Source organism: Tachypleus tridentatus, chromosome 9 (genome assembly GCF_004210375.1).
Source record: "Tachypleus tridentatus isolate NWPU-2018 chromosome 9, ASM421037v1, whole genome shotgun sequence".
In the NCBI taxonomy this organism is placed as follows: domain Eukaryota; kingdom Metazoa; phylum Arthropoda; class Merostomata; order Xiphosura; family Limulidae; genus Tachypleus; species Tachypleus tridentatus.
In genome coordinates this window covers 93483201-93495657 of record NC_134833.1, presented here as the reverse complement: position 1 = coordinate 93495657, position 12457 = coordinate 93483201, and the positions used below count along the sequence as shown (strand labels likewise).

General features: G+C 30.1%; 1 protein-coding gene across 3 annotated transcripts in view; it reads left to right on the top strand.

Annotated features, from left to right (window-relative positions):
- The window catches only part of LOC143225780 (general transcription factor IIH subunit 1-like), a 30304-nt gene extending 22848 nt beyond the window's left edge, over window positions 1-7456 (top strand). For 2 of the 3 annotated variants that reach the window (XM_076455766.1, XM_076455767.1), the window contains exons 11-13: window positions 447-562; window positions 1023-1115; window positions 4326-4583. In XM_076455766.1, coding sequence (XP_076311881.1) covers window positions 447-562; window positions 1023-1115; window positions 4326-4433 — 317 coding nt within the window. In that variant the 3' untranslated portion in view covers window positions 4434-4583. Of the gene's footprint in view, window positions 1-446; window positions 563-1022; window positions 1116-4325 lie in introns of all 3 variants that reach the window. The other variant, XM_076455768.1, reaches the window with a different exon arrangement.
- The last annotated feature ends 5001 nt before the right edge of the window (window positions 7457-12457 follow it).

Below are 12457 nucleotides of genomic sequence, written 5' to 3'. Positions count from 1 at the left end.
AAACCAGTTTTTTTTTAGTTAGTGTTCCTAAGGTATTGTGATCATCTTGTTTTCAACTGTTAGAACATGCATCATTCTTTCTGTGGTAAACGTAATGAAAAGAGATCAGCATAAATTTCTTATAAAAAAAAGTGTTGTAGTATTTTTTTAGAGAAATTGTATTTAACTGCAGAGAATATGCAGAACATAAAATTTATTTTTGCTTCTGAGATTCAGTTTTTTTCTTTGTAAAAGACACTTATGAATATTACTGAAATTTAAAGATGCTCCAAACTTACAAAACAGAAGCCACTAATAATGTTGCATTGTAGCCTATTCTTTCTTTTATGAGAAAAGAAAGGAAACATTTCCTAAAATTCTCTAGCCCATGGATACTGAATATTTTCCATTGATATTAAGATGTATAAGTTAGGTCTTGAAATATAAGTATTCTTTGCTTTTAATAGAATCAGTTCCTATCCACTTTCAAGAAGAAATACAACAGTTATATAGTGCCCTTTGTGAACTTCTTAGACATTTCTGGTCATGCTTTCCTACCACAACTCCTCTGCTTGAAGAAAAGGTAAAAATAATAACCACTTATTTGTTTAGTATAACTAATAATCAGTTTCTAGTTTAAGTTTAATAAATAGTTACTTTTTACTGTAAATACAATGATCATTTATGTGTTTAATATAAATATATATAATAATCCATAACTTAGTGTGTATGTAATAGTAACTTGTTTATTCTGACAAAATAAAAAATTAGCAGCTGTAATTATGAGATTTTTTTAAAAATTAATAATAAATTGATATTCTGGCCATTAAGTAAAATTGTTTTGATGATTTCTACAAAATTAACAACTAACAGATTAAAGGGTACATATTTTGAGCTTACAGATTCCTAATTGTATCAGTGCAATATTCAGTTTCTAATTTGAGATGTTTAACAGACTTATAGATTGTATGAGTTGCTGTACATAATGAAGAATAAACTGGTCAAACATGGAATATTTTTACTTTTATCATATGTTTTTATAGGTAGTTAGAATGAAGGAAACTTTAGAACGTTTTCATTCAGCAAAACTACAGCCTTTTCAAGATCGTCTTTTACGAGATCAATACAGTACAGAAGTAGGCTGACTTCTTTTATTGTTTCTAATAATTTATTGATGAGAACAAATTGTTTAATAGAAAGAACATTCTTAGACACCTCCACACATTACATAAGAAAATGGTTTCAAAGAATGTGTAATTTTTTTTCTCTTTTTATGCAACTAATTTACTAAAATAGGCTGAGTATTACAATAATAAAGTCACTTTCATCAAATAGTGTTTGTACAAGAGATCTTTCTTGAAAATTAGTTAAACACTTTAATTATATGATTGCACATTCATAGCTGTTGGTTTTAACTATTTAAAAAGAGTTGGACATATTTTCTGTATTAGGCTTAGAGCCTAGTAGAGGTATGTTTTGTGTCTAAACTACACACTATTCTTTGATAGATCATTTAGGCAGAGTATTCATGATAAAACTTTGTAGAATGGGCAGCAACTGCCTGTTGTGGAGACACAAGTGTAGAGTGCGACGTTTTGAAAGTCTTCCGCCTTTTGTCTTCAGAAAGGCGGAAGACTTTCAAAACGTCGTCCTCTACACTTGTGTCTCCACAACAGGCAGTTGCTGCCCATTCTACAAAGTTTTATGATAAACTACACACTATTTATTCAACACCTATAGACTAATTAATTTGCAAACGCATTGTTGAATTTACAAATGAAAGCACTAGTAAGAGCTAACAACATAATGCAGTTTTTCTTTATAAGTTAATGAGATATGTTTCATCATAATTATGTTTGAACTTCTGAAGTTTTCTAGACTTAACTCTGTACTGTTTAGAAAGTTTATGATATTTAATATTACATGTCTCATCTGATAATGATGAATTACTTTTAGTATCAATGCTGAGTTAACCACCTAACTGTGTGTGTGTGTGTGTGCATATCTTCCAGTAATACAAGTCTAATGTTTTCTTTGTGATTACATATAGTCAAAGTTGGTAACAACTTACTGTATAAAGCTTAATATAAAAAATATTTTATGTATATAAAGAAGTGTAAGAGGAAAACCTTGATTAAAAAAAGTAATCGCACCCAAATGTGTTATTACTCAACACAACCTTACATTTGAGTTTTTATAAAATTTATTATTACTCTCTATAAACTGAATTTTTTTCTCCAACATTGAGTTTCATTTGTTTAGGAGAAAAAAAACTGTGATTCTGGTAAGTTTACCTTCAGTTAGTTTTAATTTGTTTTAAGGTGTATGTGAAGCACAAATTGTGAACAGTCTTCGTTAAATTTAAAAGTCATGGAGCAAAGGAAAGATATTCATAGAAGCAGTGAACATTGTATTAAATTAAAATGCTATGAAAGCAAGGTATAATGTATTAAATTAAACAGTATTGAGGATATGGAAGGATATTCTTATCACCAAAATGTATACTGGATTAAATTACACAAGGGAACAGGGAAGATATAACAATTGTGTATATTGTGTTAAATTGAAAGTTCATGAGGAATTGGAAAGATATTCATAAACTATATATAACAGTAGTGAAATGGCTTTGAATAGCTAGGTTTCAGTAGTCTTGCCTATGGTGTGTTGATAATTGCCTATCATACTGATTCTCTAAGTTTTCAAAAAACTTTAAATTTTTCAATGCCAAGTTTTTAGAGAAACAACTCTTCCAGTATTAGGTTTGTTTTTAAACTCATTTATTTTATGTTTAAGCAGTGTTCTATCTGCTTTGGACCCATCATGAGTAGAGAATCTTCATTTTTAGTACATAAGCCTTCAAACTTACTGCTGAGTCTTTGAGGAAATTATTTTTAGATATATACAGAGCAGATATGGTATTGTATAATTAATACTTGAAGCCATTGGTACTTTATGGACTCCATAATTACAGAACTGAAAAAAACAAAAACAACTGTACTTTTCACAAACATTTCAACTATTACTGCTATGGTTGTACTCACAATGGCAACATGGGCTGGCTGATAATGTTTTTATGGGTAAAATGGTGATACTAATAAATGAAATATTTATAAAACATACAGTTGTCTTTGTTTTTCATAATTCAGCTAGTACAGTTGTTTATATTTTGCTCATTACTTCTGTTGTATTTTACATGTAATTATATTCTCAGATTGTAAGGAAAATTAAGTAAAATCATTTTTCATACATTTATTTCCAAAATTTGCAAATTAATTTAAATAACAAACAGTGAACCTATAATGTATATTAAAGCCTGTATTTTGAAAGTGGCTTTATATATTTGTCAGAATCACCTTTAAAACCTAAATATTTTCAATAACACAAAACACACATGTATAAATATTTTAATAAAAATACGTGAAAACAGCACTTTAGACAAAAGATCAAATAACATTCTCCACTGTAAACAAAAGACTGTTAAATGTAAGAATTCTTTGAAAAACATAAACTGTTTTTTTGAAATAATGCTGCACATTTATGAGTGGCTTAGACTGGAAAATTTTTATTTTGGCCATTGAGAAAATACTTTCATGTTACAGCTTATTTTTGTAGTGATTTTTTTCTTAAAAAATTTACTGGAAAGGATAGCTTTTAATTAATTATAAAATTATTAGTTTTACTATGTATGTGTTTTATATAACATTTACTTGATGCCAAACTTTCCAAACAATGTCTATGGCAGTGCTGTAGAGGAGGATGTAAATTTTCCATTCATATACAGTGAAAGAATTAAGATATAAAAACCAGGAAGATGAGAAATTTCACATAATAAGTAGAAAGATTTTCCAAAAGTTATCAAATGCATAACAATTTTACAGCTCCTGAAAAATAATTGAGGTTTCAGTAAAATTTTTCATTGAGAATATGTTTTTTGTAAAATATCATCACCTAGTTTCTTACATAAGGAATTTTCATACCACATTTGAGTTATAAAAAGTTGTTTCAAAGACCACTGATGCTAAGAGCATGGAGACAGTAGTAACATTTACAAATTACAAGTCATGTAAGCATATAGTTTGTAGATGTAATTTTGGGAGGCTCAAAAAGAGTGATGAAAACGTGATATCAACAACTGAGTATCAGATGTTACCTGAGTATTAATAGCTCATCTGACAACTTTGTTAACTTCCTGTCCTGTATTCAACACAGATGAATACAGAATAAACCTTTTTATTTTATTTTGAAATTTACTGTTTGTATATTAAGTGGATGGCTTGTATTAGATATGTAAACAGTCTTGTGTGTTGTACCAGACTAATGAATAATTTATATTTTGTTTTTTACAGTTAACATCCCATCTTGTTGATATGGTTCAAACAGCATACAACAAATTTAACAAGTGGCAAGACAAGAAATTATCTTTACAGAAACCTCTACGAAATATTTTAATTTAGTACTATTAATTTGTTCTTAAGCTAATGAAATTGACAAGTTGTTTTTGTTTAACGAGTGGCAAGACAAATGTATACAGAAGATTCCATGAATTATTTCAATTTAATGTTGTTATTTTGTTCTTAAATAAATGAAGTTGAGAAATTTTCTGTTTAACTACCTTAATTTAACAACAAATGTCCATCAGTTTTTTGGCTGTTATTTTGCTCTTTGTGTTTCTGAAACTGATGAATTATTTTGATTTACTTGCCCATATTTTTGCTATGTTGTATCATGTAGCCTTTTTTCCTTCACTGTACCTTAATTTTGTTTTACTATTATGTTTTTCATAATTTTTTTCAAATTCTGAAAAAACGTTTGAGTAACATGAATGTTTTGTATTTTTCAAAATATGTATAATTTTAATTTTGAGGTTAAAACATATCACTAGCATATAGAATATCCAATTTATTGTGAATAACAACCAAATCTGCCCTCATTTAACAAATTTGATTGTGTTTCTGTCAGTAATAAAACAGTGGGGTTTGTTTTCTTCAGTGATTAGAACACAAACATTGGCCTAGAGTGAATTTATTGTTTGTATAAATATTCCCAACTTTGAGTCTGTGATTTGAAGTGATTAAGGAAATAAATTTTTATGTATTCAATATAATATATATGTTAGAAAGAAGAAATTGAATTATTGTTAATTTTGAATACACTACAAGAATAATGTTCACACAAATGTGTGCTTGTATGGGATTTTTTGTTTAGGTCATGCAACTGAATTTGAATAAAATCTTGTTTAAACAAGTCATAATATCATATCATATTGAGATCTTAGTGGAAATAAGATCATTCTCAAACTGTGCTCTAAAACTCTTCAGGTTACTTCAGTTGTTAGTATTTTTTACAATAGTAAGCACAACAGTTAACTTGTTAGTAAGTAAAGTTGTACACACATATGTAGACATATAAAAAGTAATCTTAAATATTCTGTAAGTAGCTAAATTAGTTTTTCAATTTAAAAGCAGTTAAGAAAAAAGAAGCAATGAAATTAGGAACAAATAATTTGAACATTTTCAATAAATAGACCTTTTCTGAAGATCTTAGGTTTTTAAATAAATCAGAACTTGATATAAAATTTATGTATGATTTTATGAATGAAATGTGTAAAAAACTTGAAACATTTGGTTGCAGTTTTTTATGAATAAATTAGAACATGTAAAGTTTAAAACACTTAGTGTATTTAAAAAAATATTTAGATCTGTACAGTATTAATAGATGTGTACTTGTTGATTGTTTTGTGTTTTGTTGTCACCTGCAAAGTATATACTCAGTCCCTGTCTCTTTACTGCAATGACTTTCTTTAGAGATGAATTTAAATGGCTTTATGTGACATTGACCGATACTGTTTTATACAGGTGCTAAATTAATCAACCGTCTACTGAGACCTACAAAACATAGATCAAATTGCTCACTTTATTTTGATCAAATAGGTATTATTAAAACCACTTGGGCTTAAGTTTTATTATCTTATGTTTCACTATTCTTTAGTACAGCTGAAACCAGTCTGCTATTTTAATCATGTTTATATTTTCTTTAAAAGATATTCACTGAAATAATTAATAACTCAAAGAAGTTCAAAGGCATTGATCACATTTCATTAATTTTACTTCATAATGTGACATATTAATAATTCATGAAGTGAATTTCTAGATCTGGATCTTTTGCTTTATAATATTCAAATTCAGTTTTTGTTAAAATATAATTATGTGATATACATGTCACCTTCAGTTAGAAGTATTTTGCAACATTTCTCATTTGAAATATTGGACTTGTTCTGATTGGTGTGTACATTTTTTCTCTGCATACATATATATAAATGTGTGTCATACAACCTTCAGGATAGTTATTCTTATACAAGTAAAACTAGCATCTTCCTTTCACATATATCAGATCAAAATTGCATTACGAAATCAATAACATAATGCTCATAACAGAACTAACACTAATGTTCTTGAAGGAATGACCTTTCAGCCATGGAGGCATTATAATGTTAGGGTCAATCCCACTATTCATTGGTAAAAGAGTAGCTCAAGAGTTGGCAGTGGGTGGTGGTGACTAGCTGCCTTCCCTCTAGTCTTACACTACTAAATTAGGGACGGATAGCGCAGTTAGCCCTCATGTAGCTTTGTGCGAAATTCAAAACAAACAAACTTGAAGGAATTCCAAGAACTCTCAGACTACTAGGATTTTTACTGGATTTGGAAAAGACCACTTTTGCTACATTTTAAGGCACAGTGTTCTATTGCATTAAATGTACAATTATGTACTAGTGAATGTATTGATAATAGTGTTATTATCACAGTTCATTTTGTACCTTTTTATGTAAAAAGAAAAAAATGAGCATAACATAGCATGGCTGTACTAGTAAGAAAAAAAAAGTGAAATATAAACTACAGACTATACAGGGTGTTAGGAAAGTCACTGTGCACTTATATATTTATTTACAGACATGTTTTAATACAGAATACAGGAGATAAATATGAATGACAATTATAAACAATGTTGAAAGTGACCCCCGTTGGCATCAATACAGGCCTGGATCCTTCTTATTTTGTTTTTAAACACTGCTATCAGTTGCTGGCTTGAAATAGACTGAATAAAATATGATTACAAAACTGCACAGTGACTTTTCAAACACCCTGTACTTTGACACAGTCTTAAATATTTGTGTACAGGTACATAAATCTGACAATGTTGAGAGTTCCCTGAGAACTGAAATAAACCTTTCAAATAATGTTTTAAAAAATCAAGTGATTCGTGATATTTTGGAGAATCTGAAGGACTTGAAATAGTGAGATATTGATACTGAGTGAGTATTATACAGTATTCATTGCTATTGTAACAAAAAAACTTATTTTATTTGTACTTATTTAGTAAGCCTTAATTTCTGTTTTTATTTACTTTTTTAACAGCATTAATGTGAAGTATATATTGTATATAGAAAAATAAAGATTGCATGTATCAGTTTCAAAGCAAAGAGAACTGAGAGATTTTCATCACTTAATAAATACTTTTAAACAAGTAACCTAACAGCTGTTTGGTGCTTCAACTTTTTAAAAAACTTTCAAAGTATACCAGCATTAAACGTATGTATAATGCATTAGAAAAATATATTCTTATATAACTTTATAGTCACATAATATGTTTTTGACAGTGCTATGCTACTTGTGTATCATTTCATATTTTTAGTGATTACATTTGTTTAACTAAAATTATATTAAAATTTTTCAGAGGATGCATGTGGATCTTGATGTATTAAGTGAGATTTAGCTGTATAGATAAATTTTGTCCTTAAGGTCAGCATCCTTATACAAAATTATAAAAACTTTCTAAATTAAATGCAGCTAGCCAAATTTACCCACCTGAGAATACTTTAGGAAAAAGCTTTTTCACTAAAAACAAATTATAATATCTGGATTTAGGAATCGGGATCATTAAAGTTTTCAATGAAGGAATGCTTTTAACACTGAAGTTACAAGTTTTCCATTCCTAAATATGAATATTCACAACAATCTATATTACAATGTTTACGACTCAGTGTATTAAATACAATAACATCTGTTATTCATTACAAAATTGTATGGATAGAACTTGTAAGCTCACTCTTAATTATTATCGTTGAGGTTTTTCATCTTGTGTTTAAATCACACAACCTGTTCAATTCCATGGGAAATTCAGGAACATTCTTGCTGTCAATTACAATTTAAATGTTTCACAAACTGTAAAACTTTCCTATCTTCACTTTAGTTCTGGGGGATATTGTTTATGGCAGTAGTGAATTATTTTAAACTACCAACCACTGTTTTTTTTCTTTCTTTTAGTTTAAGCTATTAGTATTATATACAATTAATATAATAGCTGTATAATAATTCCACACAGTATGACATAACATTCATCACACTACTTTTTGATGATCAATTTCTTTGCCATAATAATGACTGTTTTACTTTCTAAGTGTTATTGTTTTTATTTAACTTTCTACTTTACAGAGACATACTGTGTTCCTTTTTTGGCTTTTACAGATGGTTTAACATTATTTATTACTTTCTGAAACCAGTTTTGACACTACATTTTTTTTTTTTCACTGAACAATGTAATATTTTCAGGAACAGTTGAGGTATTATTTCATTTTTTTTGTAATCATAAAAGTTAGTTTCTGAATGTATTATAAGAAAATTATTGTCACTAATTTGACACGGTTTAAACAGTAACATGTACCTCATGAATTGTCACTTTTAAGTTGTACAGTAGGAGTGACTTGTGGAGAATTGGAGAAAAAATAGACATGTTAAAGTAAGTTTATGCTTTTCCAAGACATTTATTAACACGAAAGTGATCCAAACCAATAGCTAAGGTTACGGCTTTGCTTAAATCGGTTACAATATATTATTTATTTTTATTTCATTAAAAATTATTGTTCGTACTAGTAAGTGCATCGAATGTCATTACTTCTTACTTCTATATATTCTTCATTTGTATAGTTTTTTTTATAGTCCTTGTTAGCTTAACATCCGTACTTAGGATTAATCTGTACTTTGATTTGGTTTTGTTTATTTTTGTTTAGAATTAAGCACAAAGCTACTCAATGGGCTATCTGTGCTCTGCCCACCACGGGTATCGAAACCCGGTTTTTAGTGTGTAAGTCCGCAGACATACCACTGTGCCACTTGGGGGCACTTTGATTTGGACTTTCACTGCTAAATTAGGGACGATTATCGCAGGGCTCGGCATGGCCAGGTAATTAAGGCACCCGACTCGTAATCCGAGGGTCGCTGGTTCGAATCTCCTTCACACCAAACATGCTTGCCATTTCAGCCGTGGGTACGTTATAATGTTATGGTCAATCCCACTAAAAAGAGTTGGTGGTGGGTGATGATGACTAGCTGCTTTGCTTCTAGTCTTACACTGCTAAATTAGGGACGGCTAACACAGATAGCCCTCGTGCAGCATTGCACGAAATCAAAATAAACCTAAACCTCCAAATTGGCGGAACCTTGTAAAATATGATTGAATTACGGCAAGGAATATTGTAAACAGCGAGGATTTCCCACTAATAAAACAACGTATTCTAGTCTTGTTAATTGCCATCACATGTTATTGTTACGATCTGATTTAAACAAGTTCTATGAAATTAGGTAAAGAAACTTAGTCGGACTACCTTAATATCAAGTTGAAATGGTATGTTAAACAATTCAAGAATAGCAACTGTTTCAGTTTTTAAGGTGTAACGCGTTTTACAAGCCGATAAATAATGATTTACTTTTCATAAGAAAAGAAATGGTATTGGTACTAACGAACGTTTGAATTTTTGCAACTTTTAGCCGACACCAAATGAATGTGACGTTTAGTGCTTCGCTTACCATAAGTTTCTTTACTGCTCATATCTAGTATGTAAATACAAATAACGCATTGAATAGATTTTTTCATCTACTGTTTGTTCAGAGCTGAGGTAGGGCTGAATAATTTATGCTGACATTTATTATAAAAAACATTTTTATTGTTTTATTTGTAAAAGAAGTGGCAGCACGGATGAGAGAACATTGTATCAAGTTTAGTTCGACGCTGTTACTTTAGACACAAATAAAAAATATAAAATTTCTACACTCCAATAAAATATGAAAGTTTATATTTTCTATATAATCAGCCACATTTTTTACCATCTGCAATTAATTAAAATTTTCTTTAATATTATTTTATTGCACAATATTCGAACTAAAATATTCTTCTTTTTCTCTAACAACGAAGATTTTTAATTTAATAAAATTTGTTTTATTAAATTTAATGCATTATTTATAAATTATGGGCGTCCGCAAGAGCGGCATTTATCTCCTCTGGATTATGTAACTTAAAATTTAAAGGATAGCATCAAAAGAAAAGTCTTGCCCATTCTTACAGGTTTGATATTATTTTGTCACTTGTCCTCCGCAATCCGAGGGTCGCGGGTTCGAATCCCGGTCGCACCAAACATGCTCGCCCTTTCAGCCATGGGGGCGTTATAATGCTACGGTCAATCCCACTATTTGTTGGTAAAAGAGTAGCCGAAGACTTGGCGGTGGGTGGTGATGACTAGCTGCCTTCCCTATAGTCTTAAAATTAATTATCCGTCCATCATCGACAGTACTCAATCCTTTATTTGATTGTGAGTACACAAAAACCACAGCTTCCACTGTAACTGATAAAATTTGTGAAGAATAGTGAAGTCAGTCTTAAACCATACATCCTGACACACTTTCCAGAAACTTTCCACTGTACATTAAAGTATATTAGTCAAACGTTTTCTGCTTTTAATGGAAGGTGTATGTGTGTATTTTCTTGCAGCAAAACCACATCGACTTATCTGCTGAGTCCACCGAGGGAAATCGAACCCCTGATTTTAGCGTTGTAAATCCGTAGAATTATCGCTGTACCAGCTGGGGGACATTTTATGGAAAAAAATTAAAGGATTTCATCTTCGAAAATATATTTAGATGCTTTAGAAGGGGGACCAACAAAGTTTCGTTGACATATCTTTTAGAATTATTGAGTATGTTCTTATTAAATGAACGTATAAGTTTTATTTTTATTTACTTGTATGGCTTATTTTATTCGGGGGGGGGGTTAAAGGACACGTTCCTCATGTAAAGTAAGAAACATAATACTTTTTTATTCATTCAGTATATGTACACGAATATTCAAGTATTTTATTCACTTCACTATTTATTATAGTTAATTTTCAATTAAATAAAAAATTACCCAACAGTGGCACAGTGGCATGTCTGCAGAATTACAACGACAGAATCCGAGTTTTGATACTCGTGGTGGGCATAGCACAGATAGCCCATTGCGTTGCTTTGTACTTAACTCCAAACAAATAAAAAATCAGTAATAATTGCTAGATTTGTCGGCAGCTTTAATTAAAATCGCGAGATACATCCCTGTAGCTGAATATTAAAACATGTCGTTAAGATGGCGGCATCTTGGATATTGGACATGGCAATTGTCATTCAGATCATCAAACAGACCGACGTTATCTTGCCGACATCCCCAAAGCCCTGACACACTGCAATCGGAATCATTCTATTATCACCTGTTCGTAATACTAGCATCAGGTTACCAAAGAGACTATCGCAGTCTTGCAGACATTTCATGAAACATCTCTGCCTTTTCTTAACATGACTTCTCATACCAAAAAACTTGTAGTTTATCTTCATTCCGCGATTTTTACACAACTCTTCTTAATGTGGGGCGAAGATGATTTAATCATCTTCGAACAGCCCTGATGTCAAAGCTTTACATTACAAACCTTGTGGTGCAAACGATTTTTAATCTCAATATTCGCCAATAATTTGTTCTTATGATTTAAGCTAACCTTAAAAACATTAAACTTATCAAATCTGATTGTTGTACTTGCTTACATTCTTGACTGTAATAACAAAACTTTGAAGGTGGTGAAGGTAAGTCTATCATTCTTTGATTTTGACTTTGTCACCCCCACTTTCTGGAAAAAAAAAATGTATAGACGCCAATGATTTTAATATTATTTTATGTTACTGAACGATCGTTTCTTTGATGGTGATTTATTATAGGTATGTTGGTATTAAAGGGTTTAACCTATCCCTGTTGCATTCCTGAATTTTAGTTTTTGTTACTCTTTCTGTTTCTCCAATGTATTTTCACAAAATATTTTGAATAAAGTAACTCACTGTTAATAATGTTTGGGTGATTATAAAAACCACTACTAATGATAACGATTGATATATAATTGCTATAATCTTACCAGGAGTACTTAACAAGTTTAAACAATTCATTGTTCAGTTATCGCTAAATTCTAAACAGAATAAGAAATTATTTCTTGGAAGGCGACTTCAAAGAAGCAGTGTTAACGTTATACAATTTTAAACTAAAAACAATTTTATAACCACCATAATACTCATTTTACTATTTCCGTTTTATTCCGTAGAAGCAGTATTCATTAGAAAGTAAAAAGAAGAAAAAAAAA